Source organism: Macrosteles quadrilineatus, unplaced genomic scaffold (genome assembly GCF_028750875.1).
Source record: "Macrosteles quadrilineatus isolate MER2022 unplaced genomic scaffold, UCM_ALF_1.0 Scaffold_9__3_contigs__length_116548681, whole genome shotgun sequence".
Lineage (NCBI taxonomy): Eukaryota > Metazoa > Arthropoda > Insecta > Hemiptera > Cicadellidae > Macrosteles > Macrosteles quadrilineatus.
This window is the reverse complement of record NW_026542602.1, coordinates 59,202,000-59,224,730: the sequence shown is the minus strand read 5'-3', so window position 1 is coordinate 59,224,730 and position 22,731 is coordinate 59,202,000. Positions and strand designations below refer to the sequence as shown.

The window sequence follows — 22,731 nt, the reverse complement described above, 5'->3', positions numbered from 1 at the left end:
AAATTTATTTTAAGGCAATTTTAACAGGCAATCTTGTAAAAAAAAATAAAACAACAAGATAACCATGGGTAAATAATTAATTGTCATATGGTAAAATAAAAAAAAACCAGTAAAACACATGGAAAGTAGAGTTGGCTCTTGATAATCTGACATTTACTAGTCCGACACACTCGGTATTCCGCACCCCATCGACAGTGTATTAGCACAGAACTGTCCTGTACTGTACAAGTGTTGCACGTCGCGACAGGCAGACGACTGTCTGTTTCCGGCTGTCACAAGTAGGTAGGCCTACGCTACTAGCCTCAGTCTCAGACAAAGATGTTCAGTGAAAAGATGTGCAAGTAACTGAGGTTAGCTACACTGTATAGCTAAGTGTTTAAATTACTTTGTGTTTTTTAATTCAAGTTTAGACATCGTACTGTACATTATTTGGTGTCATGTTTGATAGGTGATAGGCCTAGTTTACACACAGCTGACTTGACTTTAGTAATCCGATGTTTTCGATAATCTGACACTCTCCAGTCCCATACCCGTGTTTGATTAAGAGTCAACTGAATGAACTTAATTTCATGTTTGTAATTTTTTAGTACCAGTATGTCCTTAGGTTGCGTCGGTCGCAACTACTGTAGGTATAATATGCCTATAGTGTATTTAAGGTTACCTGAGGTATTAGTTGTCATCGAATGGTAACTGGGTAATGCAGATCAAGCATTAATTGCTGCAAAGGTTACGAAGAAAATTTTGCTGAAAGTATGTACTTTGGAATTAATTAACGTATACTATATTTGATTAATTTCTTGTAGCTTGTGTTGTCTGCTTTAAATGCTATAAATTAATAAGTTGGTCTCAGAATTATTTGTAATATGAGTCAAAGAATGTCAAATTGTCAGTAAAAAGATCTAAGTTGTGCAACCCATAGCTTAATTTAAGTTGTATTGGTTGAAAATAGACACATCTACTATAACTGTTTAAAAAGTGTGTTTAATCCAATAACAGCAGAAATAATGAATTTATACAGCTATATACACATACAAGTAGTAAGGATAGCCTACTGAATTAATATACAATAGCAGAAGCTACCACCAATACAAATAATTTTTCTCATCTGAATTTTAGAACAATGTAGAGAATGAAAAATACTATGATTGAAAACAAGAATAGATAGAAGATATAGTAATTGTGTCCTCCTTTAGCCAGACGAATTACCCTGTTCATGGTGTTTCCCAAAAATCCTCCGGTTCTTTCAAAGTCTGTGTCAATGTCTCGGAGAAGTTTATCCTGGTATTTGACCTCATTGCCGATGTCAATCGAAAGAGACTTTAGGGCAGAAATCTTGTCCTTTAGCTCCGATGTCATCTGCTCATTGGACTCCTCCAAAGCGTCGCCATCATATTGCGTCGGCAGTGGGTCGTAATAGTTACCCGCATGTGCTCTCCTCATTCTATCTGTAAAAATAACTTTTAAGTAGGCCTACTTTGGCACATGCAAAATTTTTAGAAAAGAGGTGTAAAATTGTTTGATATGGATATGTTCGGTTTGCTCCATACTTCTAAGCATATTTAACATAACAATATTACTGCAATACATTACTGAATATTACTGGTGCATCTTGTCTCATAACAAGAGATACAGGACTTCCATTTTGGCTTCATTATAAAGAAGCCTAACTTTTGGACACAGAGGAACTAACTTATTATACTCACATCTATTTTTATAAAATAGGTAGGCCCTAAGCTAACAAAAATAAATCTATTTATTAACCTTTTAAACCATTTAAGCCTACACAAACACAACTTGATGAACATAAGTTAGCTTATTGTGTCTTTCAATTGCTAAACCCTACAACAAAAAGTAATTTGTGATTAGGCCTAATTAACAAGCTAAAGCAATATGTTAAAGCTTTTTCATCACTCCTCACCGAAAGTAACTATTTTCGATAACAGCCGACATCAATGAACGTGGCCGTTTCCCAAGCTATAATTAGGGCGAGGGAAAATCGATCAGCTGATTTTCCCTCGCTCTAAATTTACTTTCCCTCGCTCTCAATTAGTTTTCCATTTATTCACTATGTGCCCTAGTGTCTTGTTACGGTTTCATTTAATGATTTAAATCAGCTGTATGTATTGTTCAGTCGTTTTTAACTTTTATTTTGATGTTTGAAGTATTGAGAAATATACTAAGGTTTCCTTTAGAATATTTTATTTTTATGTTTAAACAAATTGTTTGATAGATAATTATTGTAATATTACTGAGGTCTGCTATTCTGTGTTTGTGTATTTTTGCGTCGTGATGAAAAGTATCGTTCATAACTCGTACGGTACCGAAAGTTATTATCCGGCACTTGCTCCATTATTCCCGTCCTCGGCTTCGCCTCGTACAAGAAAATAGCTCTCACGTACTCGGCTTCACCTCGCACGTGAAATTGGGGTTACCTGTGTTCGGCTTTGCCTCACACAAAAACTTGAGCGCGCGCCGGAAAATGCCACTTTCGGTCCTAGTAATGAAATATACTATTGTAAACTTGATGGGATGTTAGTGAATTTATTTCTATCGAATACTTTGTTAGTTAGGGGCTAGAAACAGGTAGGCTATTATGTCACACTTACTATCTGAACACTTTTATAAAATATACTTAAGTAGTTCTCATCAAAGACAAAGTATGGGGGAATTATTTTTTTCTCTCTGGGAGTTTCATCACAAAATGTTGCTAACTTTACTACTTTACATCACCTATAGCCTAGCACAACAGCAATAAATAATAATAATTTCTATATTAACAAACATGTTAAATACAACACGGTATGTTAAGGAGGAAGAATATAAAGCTACTAAAATGGAAATCTTTCTCAAAAGAATATAATAACAGATAAAGAAATAAAATAGGTATGATCATAAAAGTAAGCTAACCTCTATTCATTATAGATGAGTGTTTATTCTACCCGAGAATCGTTGCTTTAAAGACTATGTTAAAGGATATTTTCATTTTACCTTATAAGTAAACTATACCACTAGAATACCTAAAGAAAATCAGCAATTCATCGTAATTTTTTAATGTTTTTACGTCCACGTCACAGGTTGTAATGTAAACTACAAAATAATCAAGCCCAAGCCCAAAGATTGACGTTTTTACGAACGAACCTCGAATAGAGAAAAACATTACTGCTGTCTGCTTCAGTCCTGTATTTTCTGGTCTATTAAAATGCAGAATGTAAAATGTAATGTAGCCCAGCCTAGCATTTTTATCCTGTTGTTTCATAGATTATTGAGAATTGAAAAATTGCCGCCTTTAACTCCGCCGAATTTTTGGGTATTATGTTTACAAAAATAACCTAAGTGATTTTAGGTTTACTACTTAGTTTTACTATCACAAAAATGCCTCAAATCACTTATGCACATTTTATAATTATTATGGCAGCCTGTTCTTACCATCGATCTCTATTATTATGGTTCCATTCTTACATGTCGTGTTTAATATTAATCTTTTTTACTTGTTATTATATATATTTTAGTTTTTTATGGTTAGCGTAGTGAGAAGGTTATTTAATTTGGATGTTGAAAGTAACCAGTGCATGTGAATTTTTACTATGATAAGAACATGAGTTGTAATTAATTGTAAAAAGAATTACTGTTATTTCTGGTACAGTACCAGTAAATGATGATTAAATCTGGAGAGCAGACAGGCTTTCAATTTTAAATAAAGACATGCTTACTTAAATGAATGCATAGCCTAAATCATATTCAGATTAGTCATTTCGTTCGGAGTCAGGGATCTACCCACCCCTATCAATAACCATCAGGTGATTTTTAGTTCCTGTGGGTCACCTTCAAGATGCCACACCAACAACCCACCACTCGAGCCCTACCGTCAACGTCAAAGGCGAGGTGACAACAATCTTGTAGTGACTAAGTGCCACCACGACAACCTACCACCACATATTTATTCAAGTTAAGGTCATCGTGCATGCTCCCGTGTATGTATCACCCCACAAAGCAAATTTACTTTTGTTTGGTAGGTAACATAATTGTTTTGAGGTGGCTTCTTTTTGGGTTGGAGTCTTGATTCGCTCTAATTCCAGAGTTTTGGAAGTAAGGAAGCAAGATTTTCGGTCTGCAAATCTTTGATGCTGCCTTTATACCATTATTATACATCTGTGATCAATGAACTTAAATAAAACTCATATTTCCTTTAGTCTTTATTGTATTTGTGATTATGTTTGCTTGTCCTTGGTAGTCAGCTGTTTTGAAGTATTAATCAATAAAATTCTAGGAAGAGGAAGAGGAAAGATATACAACAAGAACGGAAGAAACTACTGAAGTTTTTGGTTATAGTTTTAACGTCAGTGTAAATTAATTAATTAGGAATTTTCCGTATAATACTATCAGGGCTTTGTGAGACAAATTATTTAAGTAGTGTGCAAACAGTGTTGTACTTTGGTTTTACTATTGAAATAGTTCTGATAGGCCAATACATACAAATCTCAAATTCTGCCTTTATTGAATTGGTGCATTGATTGTTTTGGAAGTGAATTAGTGTTTTGAACTGGGACACCACTCAGTCTTCGTTTGTCTCGCTGTGTTTTAATTACAGGTAAGTGAATGGTCTTATTTTTTAGTAGATTTAAAGAAAAGAGTTTTAACTTGTCTGAGCGGAGAGCTTAGCACTTAAGCTTACAAGTTGTAGCCTAGTTCAAAATTTGTTTACTAAGTTAACATGTCTTCACAAGGGTAACCTATGTTTAATGCGAATTTTTCCTAGGCATAGCCTACGACATGGGTTGAATCAGAGGTGGTAGCTGCTAATAAGCGCTAGCGGTTAATGTGCTCACGTTAAAATCAAAAGGTCCGGTTCGATCCTGAGAAAGGTTAGTAACTTTTTAAACGTTCGAAACTGGGCCCAGTTGTCCCTGATCTTTGAGCATTAAATAAGTAATCCTGACTAAATGAAACGGCAAATATTTGATAATCTACAATGCGATATTGTGTAATTTTTAGATGTCTACTTAGCCTACAGTATTTTTCACGCTGAATCCAAAAATGCAATCAGTTTTTGTCGGAGAGATTCATAAGTGAACGTAAAACGAAGGTTAAAATGACGAATCTAAGGTTCATTGAGCTTAGGCTACCCTACTGATGGTATATGGTGTGGTCTGGACAGGTCCGTATGTGGACTGCGGACTGAGTGAGGAGAATAGCAAACATCTGTTTAATACTCGATTTAATGCGGAATGAAATCAATTTGTTTTGAAACCAAATAAGTTTTAATCAGTTCTTATTTAGGCATGTGAGGAAGGTAGGTCGGGTTTTATGCGGATTTGTGACTATATTAAGTGTTTTGAAGTGAGGTTAGATTAGGAAGGTAAAGGTTAGGTTATAACGAACTGACTCATCAATTTATGCTACTTCTAGACTATTTTTGCACAATTAAATAGTGGGTGAAACACAATGAAATAGGTAGGCCTAATGATATCAAAAATGTGCTAAAAAAAACTAAAACTCTCCATCTTTAGATTTAACGACTGCCAATAGCTATGTTTTATTTGAAATTAGCTAATTATAAAATAATTGGCTGCTTTCAAAACTGTTTTCTGGATTCACAGCAAATTTTGAATTCTAGTTATAACAGCAACGTTCAGCAATCGTCACAGTGTTACTGGGATTCTAAAAAAAAAAATTTTTGAAATCTCCCCTCTTCCCAGGGAAAACCAAAATAACATTTAGGGACATACGAATATACCTTGCCAGGTTCCATTGTTTGCTGTCTCAAACTCAAGGAGACAAACGTCAAAATAATTAAATGCATTGAAACTCAAACTCTTCATTTAATAAATCTAGAATTCTAATATTTTGCCAAAACTCTATTTATTCAAGATTTGCAATACACATTCTACACGTGACAGAGCGAATTGGTTTACAGGCTTAGTTACAACCTGCCTATATTTTCCTGCACAATTTTTTCGAGTCATTACAAACTGTTTGAAAAACATTATATGATAAGTTTTGTTATGAATGATGAGAACATATTTTTAACCTTATATGTCAAACTATTCTAAGAGTGAAGGAAAGTCAAGGTCTAGATACCGATGGAGACACGAGACAGTGACATGATGCTTATTGAACTTGTCACTGACTAGACAACAAGTGATGACATCCCGGTCTGTCACTTATGTTTCCTGTCCGATGTTTATTGTGATTCGCTGGTAGGCCTATAGTTTTCTTTAATGTCCCGCCTTCACATCTTTGAACGTTTGGCTTCATCTCACAATTGTTCACATTGCTTCAGGCTAGACCAGAAGATTGCGGTATTATCATTCTAGATAAAATCCATTGGTGTTGAAATAATTTGACCCTGGAATTTTGGGGTGCAAAGTCCTGCGCTCTACCACTAGACCAACCTGCTTTCTTCCTTGCTATGGCAACTGCTCAGTCGGTTTCGCTACTAACACCATCTAACTTAGTTGGTTTTTGGGCCCAAAAAGTGTTAACACTCATTTTAGTATTGCATGAGGTAGGCTATCTAGGTCTACTCTTAAATCTATGATAGTATTGAATAGATGCCTAAAAGCATTAGGTAACTTGGGATGCTGAACTAGGCATTCCGTCCACATGTACCTACCAGTGTTTGGTTTGTTTATTAAATATCGTTAATAAAATTTCTATAGGCACTAAAATGACCCTGGTCTGCTACTATTTTTGAAGATAGGGACATTTTATACACAATAGTTAAGTTTGTCTTTGTGAGTCTTTGTTTTGTCATAATTAAATAGTCGGTGAAGAAAAAAAAAGAAGCCCGGTATTTTACAGCATAGATACTATGTCAGTGGCTCAAATTTTTTCTCATCAATTTTGGCTTTAAATAATTTACCTAAAGGCCACAATTGGATGGAGCCTATAAGCTGCCTGGTGGTGGTCACAGTGCGCGGTTTGGAAAATCCATTTAGCCTAAATATCTTCAACAGTTTTCATGAGGATCTTAAATATATTAAAATGTGCGTGGGTTTTTATCTTAAGATTCTAAATTAACCACTCGACAGATTTATATGATTCTAGCGTGAGGGACACATTAATGTTAAATAATCTTATTAAAACATTATACTTATTTTACATAAGGGCGCTCTGTCCAGGGCTCAATGGAATCAGTTTTATCAACCTATATTATCTTTGACTTATCTATTTTATGTGTTTTGGTGTCAATGTAATTTTTAGGTTGTTTTTTCTAAGGGTCCAAACCTGGTCTTGACCCTCAATCAAAATTGAAGGCAGCACTAAGTCCTATCTACTATTATTGATCTAATAGTAAATGTAGTAATTGTTAAACTAATAGTTACTGTTTGTGGTAGAAGTGGTACTATTAACATTTTTAATCTTAATACATTTCTTTTTCAAACAAAATGTTTCCTAAACAAAACTTGGAAAGGCCAGTTATAAGTTCAAACATTTGAAATGCACAAGATTCATTCACCAAAACAGGTTATGCAATCGTAGAAAATAGATAAACTACATATTCATATTATTTTCCAGAATTAAATCCAAGTTGTTTGTTAACGAGATTAGATTTTGATGCCATCTTATAATCAATAATATATCTGGTTTATAAGGACACAAAATAAAAAAGAAGTTGGAGGGATGCTATTCTGCTTATTACAAAACTCTGTAGTAGTGTCTATTAAAACAATAACAATACACTATAACATGCGGCCATATTCAAACTTGTTGTAGTTGAAGCAAGGAACAAACATGGCTATACAGATTTACTGTGATGAGTTTTCTGTAGTGGGATTGTTTTGTTTTGTTTAGTACCACACCAATATAACCAAGTTTTACCAAGTGTTTTGCTATATTTTAGGTCTACATTCAGAGGATTGCTAACTGTAAAACATATAATTTCTATAAGTTTTGTTTTTGTTTTCATATTAGTATCCACACATTTTATAAATTAAAATGAAATGTATATTTATGAATTCCCAAATCAAGTCCATCCAATAAATTATGTAAAACTCAAGGAAATTGTTGTGTGTCTGAAAAGGTTTTTGTCTTTATCCTGTTTAATCTACAACTCTTTGAAGTTATCAAAGATTATCAGAATAAGTAGTCTCATGTTAAGACCTAGACCAAAGACCAATTCTTTTGTTTTGATGGCTCCAGAGGTAAAAAAATGCCGTTTTTCAAATTCATATATAACCACTGTGTGAGCCCGTTGTCAGATGAAATTGAGTAAAATTATCCAAATTTTATCAAATTTGTTTCCAACAAGTAAACCTACTTTTATTTATTCAAAGAAGTTCGCGAACTAGCATGATTGGATTATGGAAACTGGGTTTTATGGGGTCAAAAATGAGGAAACAATTTTTTACCCCATTTAAAAAAAAAACTATGTATCTATGTTGTAAAATTTTTTCCCCATTTTTGACCCCAGAATCATAAGGTTTTGCAATTTCTTCTAAACAATGCAGTAAATGGAAAAACAAATAAACCTGTATTGAAGATTGAGAGTAAACTAAATGTTTTCAGATAAAATTCAATAACAATTGTAAATTAAAAATATTATCAAATGTGTGTCTAGACATTTTACTTTACACTGTCACAGGAACTAGTTACAAAACCTAGGCCTATTTTACAGGAAAAAGAATCTGGAAACTATTTTTTGTAATGATGGGAAATAAGTTTACATCAAACAAAGGTCAGATTATTTCCACAGCTGCGAGTTCAATAAATATTCATGGGACATTTTAAATCCTGCTTTTTAAATCATGACAGAAACTCAATTTATTCTGTTTCTCCCAATGTTTACATCAGTGGTAATATGTTTTACCGTATATTATATGAGTACAGTATTCCAAAAATAAAGTTAACAACCCACAATTCTTTTATCTGGAATTCATTCTAAGTGTTACTCTATTTCACAATAGTTTCAGTCGCATTACAAAATCTACTATCTGAGTTTTCTTTCTGAAGATAGCCTATTGTTTTACCAACATACTCCCTTAAAGATTTAATTTTATGAATCAACTTTAAGCCAATTTCAAGGCACGTTTCCATCCTTTATAAATAGCATTTGCTTAGATTTTTCATAATTTTTGTCTATTTCTTACAAAATGTTGAAAATATAACCATATTTATTTATGCCTAGTGCTTGTCCTCTGGAATGATCAAAAACCATTAAAGAGCACCCTGTGAAAGTCATCTTGAAATAGGGGTTTGAATCAACATAAAGTGTCGGTAGCTTTTTAATGGTTTAAATCTGAACCCAGGCGTCCTTATAAATTGGGCTTTTAATGGTTTTGTCTAAAGGAACAGCTAGTGAGCTAGTCTTAGTCAATAAAAAAGCTACACAAGGTATCTCGCTCCATTTGACACTCATCCTTATTGAAAATAATAATAATAACCAACAACTTGTGTCACTTTGTGACTTCAACGATTATTTCTCATCATATCCCTATTATTTGCAGTGCGACCCCTATTATTTTCATTGGATGCACGACCTCTTCGAGGTATCTTAGTCAAAGATACAAAATCGAATGCAAGTCATTTTCTTCTTTACATTTTAAACAAATAACATTAAAATATTTTACTTGAATTTCCTAAAACATCAAGAAAACATACCATGAAAACACAGCATCCTATCACAACACAAAATCTAACAAAACACAAAAGTAATTTTCTTCTTTACATTTTATACAAATAACTGTACTAGAATTCCCTGAAACATCACTAACTGATAACCCTAATCGTATGGATGTAGCCAAAATTGTATCATGGCCATCTGTTTTGATGTCAACAAATGTAAACTTGAAAAAGTTCAGATGATTGACAAAAGAATTCAGCACAAACTATGAAATTTTAAATGCCTATAGGACAAAGGGCTTTTACAGGATATCATCCAAATCCGCAAAAGGCAAATCGATTTGGTCGATTTGCTGCACTCAAAAATCCAACAAATTCTTTTAATAATATAGATAATAACAATCAGGGCAATAATAAGCAGATATGACTCAGGCTTCATGTTTGACAATAACCTCAACTTTCTGAATCTGTTGGTATATAGTTTTGATACCTTTCTTTCGGAAAGAAGAAATATTTGCATAAATAGGTACTAAACACACCAAATAGGTTGCATATCCAGTACCTCACATTTTACAAATTGAGCACTGGTTTTGCTACTGTAATGATGTTTCTGCAGCCATTCCCTCCCATTTTCTCTCCCCCTTCCCTCACAGTCACAGGAGATGTTTTGGGGAGGTTCCAAATGCAGTTTTGGTTTCTTTGCCATGTTTTATGTGTCGCCAGTCGCCCTAGTGAAACTGTCAATACTTTCATCATGGTCTGCTATTGCCTTTCTGTGTTGCACAATATTGTGTAAATAACTGTATTCTTCCAATTGTCACTATTTATTCTTGGATGTATAAAAAGATAACTGATAGTTTCTCTACGTAGAGACACATTAAACAAGATACTTAAAATTTGTATTTATTAAGTTGGGCACAATTAAATGTAATATTATGACTGTATTTCAAATTAGGAGTTATATGCTCATTTGATCTCGGGTTTTTTGTTTTGGGGTAAGAGGGTTCAAATACAGAGAAAATTCTCAACTGAAATGTCCTTCTCTTTAGGTTTGCTAGACAGATGGACCACCTCATTAAGGTATCTTTTTTCAAAGATATTGGAATGAAGGTGAACCCAATAGTTTTGTATAGGCTGTAATGGTAGCTGAACACATGGAAATGAGGTATCTAACTATTATTTTTTTGTGTTCAGTTACTGTACAGTAATCTAATTGCAAAAATCAACTGTTGCTTATTAAAATATAGTAATTTGTTTGGATTTGGTGTTAAATGATTTTAAGCATTTTTAAATAAAAAAATACCTTATTGAAATAATGTTATTTCAAGACTATTTGTTCAAACAGTAGTAGTAGGTAACGATAAAAAAAGTGATTTTTTACACAAGCGAATTGAAACAATGAAAATAATTTTAAATAGAAAATGATATTTTTTTACTTTTATCCATGGATGTCATAGGATTAGCTCATTTAAGGCAGTAAAAAATTGTTTAAACTTGTAACGATAAGTCATCCAACAACAGTTAATATTATGTGGAGTTTGTCAACCCAAACTGTGGTGATAATAGAGATAAGTGACCTTGAATGTCACTGATAACAGAGATGTAGTACCCAAGTCAACACCTCTGTATATTTATTTACTCCCAGTGCTAGGTCACTTATGACTAATTTTACATTTTAATTATCAAATACTCCACCAATTGTACTTGGAGATTCATTTATGACTTGTTTGATTTTTAATCATCCTACCATTCTTCCTGAGGCGTTTGTGACAAGTTTGAGATTTAATCAGAAACTAGAGGTCGTCCAGTGGTCGAAAACTCGACCAAACATATGTAATGTACTAACAGACTTATAAAACATGTGATTGGAATATTTCCATTTGTTTTGATTTTCTGTTTATATCACCAACACCACATCACCAACATGGCAACCCATAAGGCCCATGTTAATTTTTTTTTATTTTAAATTCATTTTTTGTGCTTATTTTTGGGCCAATTTTAATTTATAAAGGGATTCTTCACATCTACAGGAAAATGTCTTTCTAACAGTATGCGTAGATATCTGCGATGCACATGAGATACTCAGTATATATCTGGAGTATATAGATTACTCCAGTTCCAGAAACTTTTATGCCGAGGCCTAATTTGATATACTGTATAACCACCAATGACTACACTACTTATCTACCTTTGTTTCACGTACTTTCAACCCTTACTCCTCAACGAGCACATACTCCTTACCACCATCTCTGTTTTGGTCCATTGGTAGAGTCACCTTTTATCAAAGTGTTCTAAATACTTTACTTAATGAGTATGTCTTGTGTGCACTATTTAGTCCAGTTTCAGTCATACAGTCTGCTCTAGTGTTGAGTGCCTACTAATGTAGATATGGTTTCATCAGTCTTGTGAATGAAGATAAAGTAGGACAACTAGTCTTTTATATGACTATTGGATGGTCAAGGGCGACAGTTGTGTACAATATTAGGTAGTTGTCCCCCTTAGTCAACAATGCAGTTGTTGACAGTTGATGATAGGCTAAGTTACCAAGGTGTCCAGCTCATAAAACAGTACCATATTGCAAAACCAGAAGTTACAATTTTATTGAACCCAAATTGTTTATTTTATAAAGTCAAAATCGTGCATGATGGGCCAGATCCCAACATCCTAATAGTTGTTTTTTTGTAGACACATTTACATTTATGTTTACATAAATTGTGTAACTGTTCTATACACTTCTAATAGGCTATAATGTTTAACTTATCTTGTGTAAACTGCATTGTAACACTGAATGAGTTCACTTGAATTCAGTAAACAGTACATAATGAGGACGTATGCATATACATATACAGTTCTTTTAAGCGATAGAAAAATTGATTAGAATTAAAAGTATACACATTTGATGATTAATAATACTTAAACATTATAAAAAAATATATGATTAACAGTTTATCAGGTGCATCAAATAACTAACTATATTATAAAAACGCCAAAGTACTAATATGCAAGTAAAATATTATACATAAATAGAATAGAAAATAAGTTTTACAAAGTTTATATGTTGTAATGCTGCAAGTTTATTTTTTTTCATCCCCAATACCATTGTCTTTCTTTATAATTATAATTTTCCAATTGCATCCAAATATATCTATGACAGTTAAGTTTCAAATAAAAAAATCATCTGAAAAAAAAACTAAAAATAAAAATATGGATGATAGATAATGTTCAATAATATACAGTACACTGAGCAATATACCATTTCTATTATTTACCATTGTGTAGGATTTTAATCTCTTAGTTCCACTATGTCAACAATTCATTCACATTATCACTATTGGTAGAGTAAATAGAGTGATAGCTAATCTCTAGTAAATGAACATCTATTGCTAGGCCGTTTTCTTCTTTTCTATTTTTCCTGTTACTATCCAACATGTTCTATTGTAATGGCAACATCTGTTCCACATAAATGAGATGTGTACTACAGTATCTAAAAGTCCACGAGTATTCATGTAGACTAAATTCATAGTTTACATTCAACCTTACTAAGTATTTCTTGTTACCCCTTACTCCTCCATTTGTAATGCATTGTCTTCTTACAGGTAGATTACTAACTCTCCAACTTCCAACGATCAACAGTTGGTTGTTGTTTTTAACTTGTACGTGTTTCAGAGCAACAATTGCGCTCAGCAAACACGTAACTTTAACTGTTGCAAAAACTCACCTCTTCAATCCAATAATGTTGAGCTCTCGGCTGTCAAGTATGTATCCCCCTCAATGGAATGGGTTCCGTGGAAAACATGGAAAATCAGGTGCAAATTTGAGATTTTTTATGGAGATTTCCGTTAAGTATTCTGTATTGGCCTGAATAAAATCATAATTAGTCGTAAATAACGTTTCTCGATCGCGGCAAAATCATTAACATATCCCGCGATTGCGTTAAAATCGGTGAACATCTTCGGCGGTCACGGAGACATCATCATCGTCTTTCGTGATCGCGACACAATCATGCACATCTGCTGTGATCGCTGTAAATAGCGAACACCTCCAACACCTGGAACTTAACGATTACACAAGTCTACGTTAGTAAAACATCACCAGTGTCTTTACTTTATAAATTTCACTACCATTGTTGTATATTGAAGCTCAAATCCGCCCTGGATGGTTTGCAGTCCAAGGTGACCTTCTGATACTAGTTGACAACGTAAGATCCTCGGCTGGATTTGTTTCTTGCCATTGCATATTTGATATATTTTATAAACATTAAGTGTAAATCCTCAACTAGATGGCCGCGAGGACGTTTGCCATGTTCAATGAACGACCTTGTCAAGGTGATCACTGACTAGTATTCTAGTGACCAGGCCTATAGTACAGTAGTTGCAGCAGTTGCGGGGGCGCTGGCGCTGGCGGTGGGTGCTTGTGAATGGACTGGTCGATGCGTCGTCGCCCCCAGCGCCCCTGGTGGCTCCCTCGCAATATACCCTTAGTCGCTATGTTCGGTCGTTCCCTGTGACACCTCGTACTACACTGGTAAGCTTTACACTCCAATATTCCTTCTAAATTACTGTAATTACCGTGTCAATATAGGTATTCAACATTGTCGTTGTTTTACTTTCCCACCCCAGTAACCCGACCGTGTACCACGCTGAGGTAGCCACCCTCTATGCTTTGTTTCACCACTGATCGCTCTGTGTTCAGTGAACGGTGAATTACTCCGCGTGTTCCGACCTGAAGCAGGTAGTTACGTTGCAAGGGGTTGCACTGAGCTAAGAGCTAAGCGCTACGGCCCTGATATCATCTAGCACGATCGATAGCTACCGTTTTGCCGTACCCTGATTTGGTTGTGGTCGAACCCTTCGTTAATGTAGCGATTTTTGGTCAAATACTGAATGTACGTGCTGTAAAAGTTACTAATCGTCGTTTAACTGATTTCCTCAATCATAATTCATTGTTGCAGTACACAAACGTATAGAAGAACGATTCTAAAATTGGAAATTCGTTATTATACATACAACTACCAGTTATCGTTTTGATAGCAGAATCATCAACTCCCAATCGACCGAGCGTAAAATTTGACTTATTTTACGTCTTGCCAAAGTGAGTCATTATATAACTGTGTTAAAACAGATCTTATCTCTGGAGGAGTCATAAGAGAGATGAGAACCAAACGGCCAACCGTGCTAACGATTGCATCATTCGACTAAACAATGACGGACTAATTGTAACAAGAGAAATGCATCCACACAGCTTGGTAACGGGCTTTGGATACATCAGTTAAGTTATTTAAGACTTTAGCCATTTCTGACAAATCTACTTATCACCCAGTCAGCTTCGTATATTTACATTGGAAGTTTTTTGTAAGGAAATTGTACAAACCATAACTTGTATAGTCATACTCGATATCATAAGATAATGGCATTGTGACCAAACTGTTCGTCTTAAAAGTAAACTAAGAGTACTAAAAATGTATGTATTCAAAAAATCTTGAAATATATTCAAGAGAGTCGTAAATTCGAAATTTCCTCTTAAAACCTCCAAGGCTCCAAGTAAACTGATTGTCCCTATGTTTAGAGATAGTTTTTGTCGGTGGCGAGTTCATGTTATTTTAGAGGCTGGTGTGGGAATTTTATCACGATTAGTGGAAAAAATAATTCACAACTTTTCAGGATCCCCGAAGCGGACGCCTGAATCTGATCCCGTTTTGAGGTGACAAAATCCCTAAAATCCAAAGATATTCACACCCAGTCAAAGGTGTAAAACCGATCATCAGCCATTTCAATGACTGGTTGTAGGATACATTGATTGATATGTGGACTGCAGAGTTTATCAGGCCCAACATCAAACGTATTTACGTTTGACGTTTACACACAAACGTTTACACACTAACATCTGCACAAACACGCTGACGTTGACGTGAATATTTGGTGACGTTGAAACGTCAATATAGCGTTAACTAAGTTATCTCCAGCTCAAATCGAAATGTTAGTGAAATAACAACAATTGCCAAGACGTTTTGGATTTCTACTGAGAAAATGCCTAAAAGTAAGATTAAGTACACAAATTCAGTCACAGCTAGTTGATTATCAACCTCTCTAATTTTTGGTTTGATGATGCATCAATTGATATGTGGACTGTAGAAGAGTGAAGCAGGTACAATCAAACGTATGTTTACACACTAACATCTGCACAAACACACTGACTTTGACGTAAATATCTGGTGACGTTTTAATGTTGGTCACTCCACATGTTGATATTGCGATGTTTGTGAAAACAAACGTTTTTTTTCTACTTTTTGGAATCTATAATCAGTTATCTTTCTCTTGCTAGAAGGTACCAAAACATAAGATTAGGACACAACTTTCAATGTTTGGCAGTAGGATGTACAAGAATGTAGCAGGTGTGACAACAATGCACGATGTTTACACACTTGACATCAGCTGTCTGCACAAACACGCTGACATTGACGTTTCATTGTTATCACTCCACAGTCGATATCGCGATGTTCAATATACGCTTGACTGGACCCTGACCAGTATCTTGGCATATCAGCTGACTGGGATGATCTCACATCCATGACGTCATCATTCCTCGCTAACCTCGGAATCTTCTGTAGGCTACACCTTTCACAGTGGCATCATTCGGAACAACCTCACTCAGAAATATTCTTTTTGGATTGGTATTAGGTTGTGATCGTAACAAATCAAATGGTGGTGTTTTCAAAACTAAACGAGCCGGAGCGGATTTATTTTCAAATATAACGAAGGTTGGGTAATCAATTTTAATGACGGATTGTGCAATGAGTTACCTAACCTTGGTTTAGCGGCAGGTGTAATGGCGGAAAATATGGCACGATCATACTGCATATCTTGGGTCAAGCTAAAACATAATCTGTGTAGTGCATTGGAAGCTTCAGCAATGGGTGATGCTCCGCTCTTTTTAACTAACTCACTGAAATTTTAACAGCTAATATGATACTGAACTATATATTACTAACTACTGTGCTGCAATTTCATTGAAGATTGTGAAAGTGACTTAGACTAAACCATCAAATAGTGCAAGTAAACTCTTATTGTAAAATCTGAAGCTTGATTTGATACGTATTTATTGTTGGCGACGTTCGAGTGCACTGATATCGACTTGATGTTTCTATCTAAAGTATAGATGATATTATCTGTCCATTCTGCTTTACTTATTGGTTATACTGTGCATGAAGACTACTGTGTATAACAAGCTATTTAATGATGTGTGCATTAGCTGACTGGCTGCCACCCTAGAAGGTGAATCTAAAGAATAAAAAACCCATAATCGATGGATTATGTTTTCAAAACAAAAATTTTACGGAATCCTTTTATTGAAAACGACATGTTTTTTCTTATCTAAGTAAGATGTTGCTACAAAATTAAAGGACAAGTATAGTAGCCTATACTTATTAAGATTTATTTAAATTGTCTACGTTAAATACAAAACAAAATGCGAAAATAAATTATTTTTTCCTCCAAATCAGCAAAATATACAAGAATATCCCAAAGTCAAATCTCACTTTTAATTTCCAAGATAAAACATATTGATTTTTAAATTGGCGGGGTCCGGCAAGTGGTTTTGCCTTTTTCACCGTCGTCGACTCGTCTATTAGGAATTACAACGTAAACTCTGACCACCCTAAACCGTCGTTTTCTCCCTACGTTGTGATATGTCTCAGCGAGTGACTCAAATATTTACCCTGTCTCCGATGTTTGATGTTTATTGGTCGGATCTTCGCAGTCTCTTCTGCAAACACTCACATGTTCAACTACTTCCTGTGAATAGGGAACAGTCATGCACAAAAAGATTGCTTAACACTTCTTTTCCATCACCATGGTCCATGTTGATTTTGACATGATCGGTGATCATCTAATGAATTACGATGTTTTAAATCAATTAACTGACAAGTATTCTGCATTACCGTACGGGAGGGGTGGGTTTAATTCACCACACACCCACAGAAATTTAATAGGTTCGGATTCTCACGTTTCGGTCTTCGGGTCTTTTTCAGAAGAGGGTCGCCACTTTTTAACTGGGGAATAATCACAGGTTAGTTTAGTTAGGTTAGTTAGTGGTTAGGTTAGGTTAGGTTATATCTTTACATACACATCTTTTTTTTATTGAACATAATGGTCACAAAAAATTGAAAATAGTATAGTATAACTTAATATAATAAATAAATAAACAACTTAATATAATATAATAAAATAGTGGCGGCCCTCTTCTTAAAAAAACCTCTGTCTTCGATTAAACATTTTCACCGGCGTAGACGCAAAAACAGTTCATCTATAGGTACTTCTGGTAAGGGTTGTTCAATGGGAGGACAGTGGTGCGCACCTTACCGTCTTCTTAATCTGAATTCAGTCTTTTATACAAACTTGTACATGTGTTTTCGGCTGCCAGGGGAATAAAGCAGATACATTTGGCCAGGTGAATATGTGTATACACACAATTCATTTTGTACCTAAAATCTCTTTGGTACCGCAATAATAACTGCAAACATATATAGTCTATAGTTGATACTCGCTAGTTTTTGCTCACTCCAGAAACAGGTTTAGCCATTGATGTTAAGGGGTAACTTGCCCGCTTTCTGCAATGTTTCCTCAAACAGCATTTCCTAATCACTCAGATTTTTCCAACTATCTATAAACAGGGGTAATCATAAACCAAGCACGATCTCCCTCATTTATTTGCCATAGTTTTATAATTTTCAATAGATTCGGATATGTTTAATCGTTTTTTTTACTTCGGAGTTTAGGGAACGTTTAGACAACGGATAGAAGAGGTACCTCCTGAAGACCACGTCAGTACTCACGTTTTCAGGGCTTCCCTTGACAAAAAAGGTCATAAATACACCAACATGAAGAGTTATATAATATCTATCTGCCACTCCTAAAATAGTTGAATTAGATTCAGATTTTTTAATATATATAATACTGTATTTACATTTTATATTATAACCACTATCGTAATTGCCACCTACTCTACGATAGGGCTGTGCAATGTAGGACGGCTTACCTCCCCCCCCCCCTACCAACCCTTACGATTTTGCATTCAACGTCCGTGTCTTATTTGCATGACCTCAATTGATTCCAACTTTTACTCCGACAGCAAATCCATCTTCTTCCTTGAATATCGTCCTTTTTATTTACCTTCCTTCGGCCTTTATTAAAATGCTTTAAACAAGCCGCTCTTTCACTGATTGCTTTTGTTTCTGCTATCTCTCGCTTGATTGTAAAATTGGCGAAATGGTGAAATAGCCGGTAACTGTGTTTTGTATGGGTTTGATTTTTAAATTGTGATATAAATCATCAATATTTGTAATCTAAAATGGCAAGACTATAGCATTGCTGTTAGGCGAAGACTGAATGCTTTTCGTAGACAGCAAGACATAGTAATTGAACGTGTTGACGTATTTCTGGTATGACGATGACGTTTACAGTTCGTCTTGCTGTACAAGTCATTACAGAAATAGCTAAATAGCGCTCAGGTTGAGATTGACGTCCAATTGGGCAATCAGAGCAAATAACGAAACTCTAATGTCAACTCTTCCTTCCGGTTTTGTGCAATGTAGGTCTCCACTTGACACGAAAAACGAAGAGGCAATGTTAAAATAGTATTATAATGTCTTATTAATCCTCATGTAAACTTTCTCACAACTGTCTTCATAAAAAAGAAAATTTGGGTTTGGATTTTCAAAAACCTTCATAACAAACAGTTTTTTTTTTTTCAAATAAAAAATTCTCTCGAGGATTATGGTTCTCCTTCTAGGAGTAACACTCTTCTGATGTATTGTGTGGTTTGATTAACCGTCCATTCAAGCAGTAAGTTATACTTCTCAGTCGCTTTCGCACAGTTTCAGATATGTAGTATATCAGTAAAACTTACAGAGAAGGAAATTGTTTTATCTCTCATAAAGTTTGCTGTGCGGTGCTAGTTAACAGGACTATTTTATTTGTTAGTTCTTCATACCAAACAGATAGGCACAAAAAAGAGGTTTTAGTTTTCAGTAAGACTTTCTCAAAGGGTCGCCAGTTAGATTTTGAGAAAAATCTGTAGATTTTTAACGGTTCAGAACTTGTTCCGGCTGTCCTAGATCATTGGGCTATTAATATGTTTCTGGCCGAAGAAACATCTGGTTAAAGCTACACAATCTTTCCCCCTTTATTCCACACTCATCTGTCATTCATGTTTGGATGAAATACACTCAGACGAGTTGGTATTTTAATTGGTCATTAATTTTGATTCCCCTGAACAAAAAATTGGTTTATACGAACCGCAGCACTTTGGTAGCCATACAAATTAAACTAAATTGTTTATATTCTAAAACTTGCTACAGCTTCTTAATTAAACGGAATTTATACTCTGTTGTACATCTATGGTGTATAATGACATTAACGTTTCGCTTCAAATTTACTATATTGTTACAAACAAGACATCGCTGAAAAGCTGTAAACCGAGAGGGTGGCGGATAACTGGAGATTCCTGAGGAAACTAAATAAGCTGGCGGAAATTCCACAAACGGATAACCTCCTCTCTCCCCGTCCCACCCCGGACAATAACTGGTACAACGGTATTTGCTATTTGTTATTGTTCAGCTTTTATATCTGGACCGAAATTATTGTCTTCCGAGTCGATATTTTATTAAAAATGTTATACTTGGACAACATGATATACTGTGTCTAAGGATCTTTCTCTCCTCAACATGCTAAGTATATAACTTATTCTGCATAGTTGTGCTAATTAATTTAAACGTCACTGGGGAAAATCGACGAATCGACCTCGGAAATGAACGAAATGAGACGAAGCAATCAACCCGGTGCGAGTGTAGTTGTAATCCCACGATGTTTATCCCCCCTCCCTCCCCCTCCCCAACTACTACACCAATGTACAACGTACAACCCTCCACGTGGGGGAACTAAAAATAACTACACTTGTCTCTCCAGATTTGTCACAGAGTCGCTACGTTGGTGGGACATTTTACCGGGTGTTTCTCCAGTAGTATTTGTTTACTACGTCAGGGAACGGTCCAAACCCTGGTCCTGTTAAATGATGATGTCCTGTAAATGATCGTTGAATGACAATCGATCTACAGATGAGTGATCATCCAAAACCAGCGCCGCCGCGCCGTCTACTTCCACAGTGAATGATGAATCGCACTGAACTTTACACTTTTGACTCTCAATCTAGTAAATTGGTTTCCACCGTCGCCTTTCCCAACTTTATTTGCAGTAAATTTGTTGTTTGAACACAACCGCAGGGATCGTGGCTACTTGATTTAGTGTGGCTGAAAACTTTTCTCAAAATTGTGTTTGCCAGTGAATCATTATGGTTTTGGGATGTCAATTTCTAGGTTTTGTAAGTCTACGTTGGTTTATATAGCTATCTAGACATGTTTTATCTATGTAACACCTCTCTGTTTGTCACCCAGCAGAGCGCCCGAAGTCTCTTCCTCACTCTCAAACTTGCTGTCTTACGATGGATATTATTTTCCATTTAAGACAACACGGTCACTATATCTCAATTGCACCCTTAGAAGTAAATTATTTTGGATCGTATTTGGTTACTTTGAATAAAGAACGTTATTCTCTTGAGAATGTTTAAAAAATGTATACAAACCTTTGACAATGCCGATAAAGTTTGCCTCAACAATAACTATAGGTATTTCGTTCGCTTCGTGAACGCATTGATAATATTGAATATTTTTGTCACACTAATCTTCAAGACTATTTAAAATTTCAATTTAGTTAACTTGTAATTGTGTATCTTTTGTGTGATGTTTATCTTTTATTCACTAACGAAACATTTTCCACAGGTTCACTGAGGACGTCTAAGAGACTACGTCAGCAAAATGGCGTTCGCGGGACTGAAAAAACAAATCAACAAATGCAACCAGGTTAGTGTTAGAATATTGCATGAATGGTGCGATTTATTGGTTTTTTACTTTGTAAATGTTTGTGACTGTTAGAATGGGTCGAAAGCGGTGTTTTCACATCTCAAGGGTCTCCACCGATGTCCGTGGTATACTCCACAACTGTGCAAGCTATGTTAAACCAGTACGATTCTTACCTTCTAAAGAATTAGCATCAGATTTCTTGTTCGAAAATGTTTTAATGATAATTCTATAGTTAACTGGTATAACCAAAACCAATGATTAATGACCAGTTACTACACGAGTTGTATTATTTAGAGCAGTGAGATATATATTTATGACTGGTATTTGGTTTAACCAGAAAAATCTTCGGTTATAGGAACATTATCAGGATGTATACCCTATTCCAAAGATTGTAGCCAATTTTAGAATAAAAAGAACTTAGTCCGACCAAACACTTGGCAGTGTTCTACAGTAAAATACCGTAGTATTCCTTAATCTCGGACTTGTCATCATGCCAAACTAAAATGGAATCCTGTAAAAATGTGAAAAACTAAATACAAAAGTAACGTTCATTACTAGCTTAATCTTTGCGGGACTCATCCACCTTTGTACTGTAGTAGTAGTAGTACTGCATTGTCCAATCTAATGATAACACACTTACCGAAACTATACGTTGTGATTGGACCCGGCGGTTTAGTAGTTACAGGGCTGTGGTTTTAGCGGGAAATTCGCTGTTATGTTTCTGTTGGTGTTATTGTTCACCTATTTCGGTCCTTTGGTTTGGTCGGTGGGGTGTTAAGGTATATTGTGCTTTTACTAGATCTATTGTAACTATTTGGACTGTAAATTTGTATCAAACTTCTGAGACTCTGATTGGGCCTGATCGGTCGAATTCGATCAATTGTAACTTGTACAAATAGTTACAGTGTGTTGGTGTATCGAAAAATATTCGTACTGATATTTCTGTGTTAAATATTGGACATAAGGGACGTATTGATAATTTATCAGAGTGTCTAAAACTCTCTACGAACATCTATTCTTGAGGCTCTCTCTGTAGTTGCTGTAAGTGAGTTACCGAGTCTTCGTTGTTAGAAGCATTCTGCTCCATAACAGCACATAACTCGACTAACATAGCTGTAACAGGTAGTAACTTGTCGTACATATTCTGTAGTGTTGAAAAGATGATAAAACTAAGCAGCTTATTTTCAGTTTGTTAACGCAGCTTTTAATGCCAACAATGGAAGAGCATAAACAGGTGTCAACAAACAAGTAAAAAAATT

General features: G+C 35.1%; 2 protein-coding genes across 7 annotated transcripts in view; one reads left to right on the top strand and one right to left on the bottom strand.

Moving 5' to 3' along the window:
* Positions 1-967: 967 nt before the first annotated feature.
* Positions 968-3,133, bottom strand: LOC129003832 (BET1 homolog). 4 transcript variants are annotated; one of them, XM_054432152.1, is made up of 2 exons: positions 2,908-3,133; positions 968-1,445 (listed from the first exon to the last, which is right to left on the bottom strand). In XM_054432152.1, exons 1-2 carry the CDS (start codon positions 2,915-2,917, stop codon positions 1,102-1,104), a joined length of 354 nt encoding a protein of 117 aa, XP_054288127.1. In that variant the 5' UTR covers positions 2,918-3,133; the 3' UTR covers positions 968-1,101. The 4 variants fall into 4 exon arrangements, with proteins under 4 accessions (XP_054288127.1, XP_054288128.1, XP_054288130.1 ...); XM_054432153.1 differs by having other exon boundaries at positions 2,989-3,133; XM_054432155.1 differs by having other exon boundaries at positions 968-1,441; positions 2,989-3,133.
* A 1,162-nt stretch (positions 3,134-4,295) lies between these two features.
* Positions 4,296-22,731, top strand: part of LOC129002182 (endophilin-A) — a 76,213-nt gene continuing 57,777 nt past the window's right edge. For 2 of the 3 annotated variants that reach the window (XM_054429803.1, XM_054429797.1), the window contains exons 1-2: positions 4,296-4,588; positions 21,392-21,472. In XM_054429803.1, the coding sequence (XP_054285778.1) occupies positions 21,428-21,472 (45 nt within the window). In that variant the 5' untranslated portion in view covers positions 4,296-4,588; positions 21,392-21,427. Of the gene's footprint in view, positions 4,589-13,955; positions 14,086-21,391; positions 21,473-22,731 lie in introns of those variants that run through there. The other variant, XM_054429798.1, reaches the window with a different exon arrangement.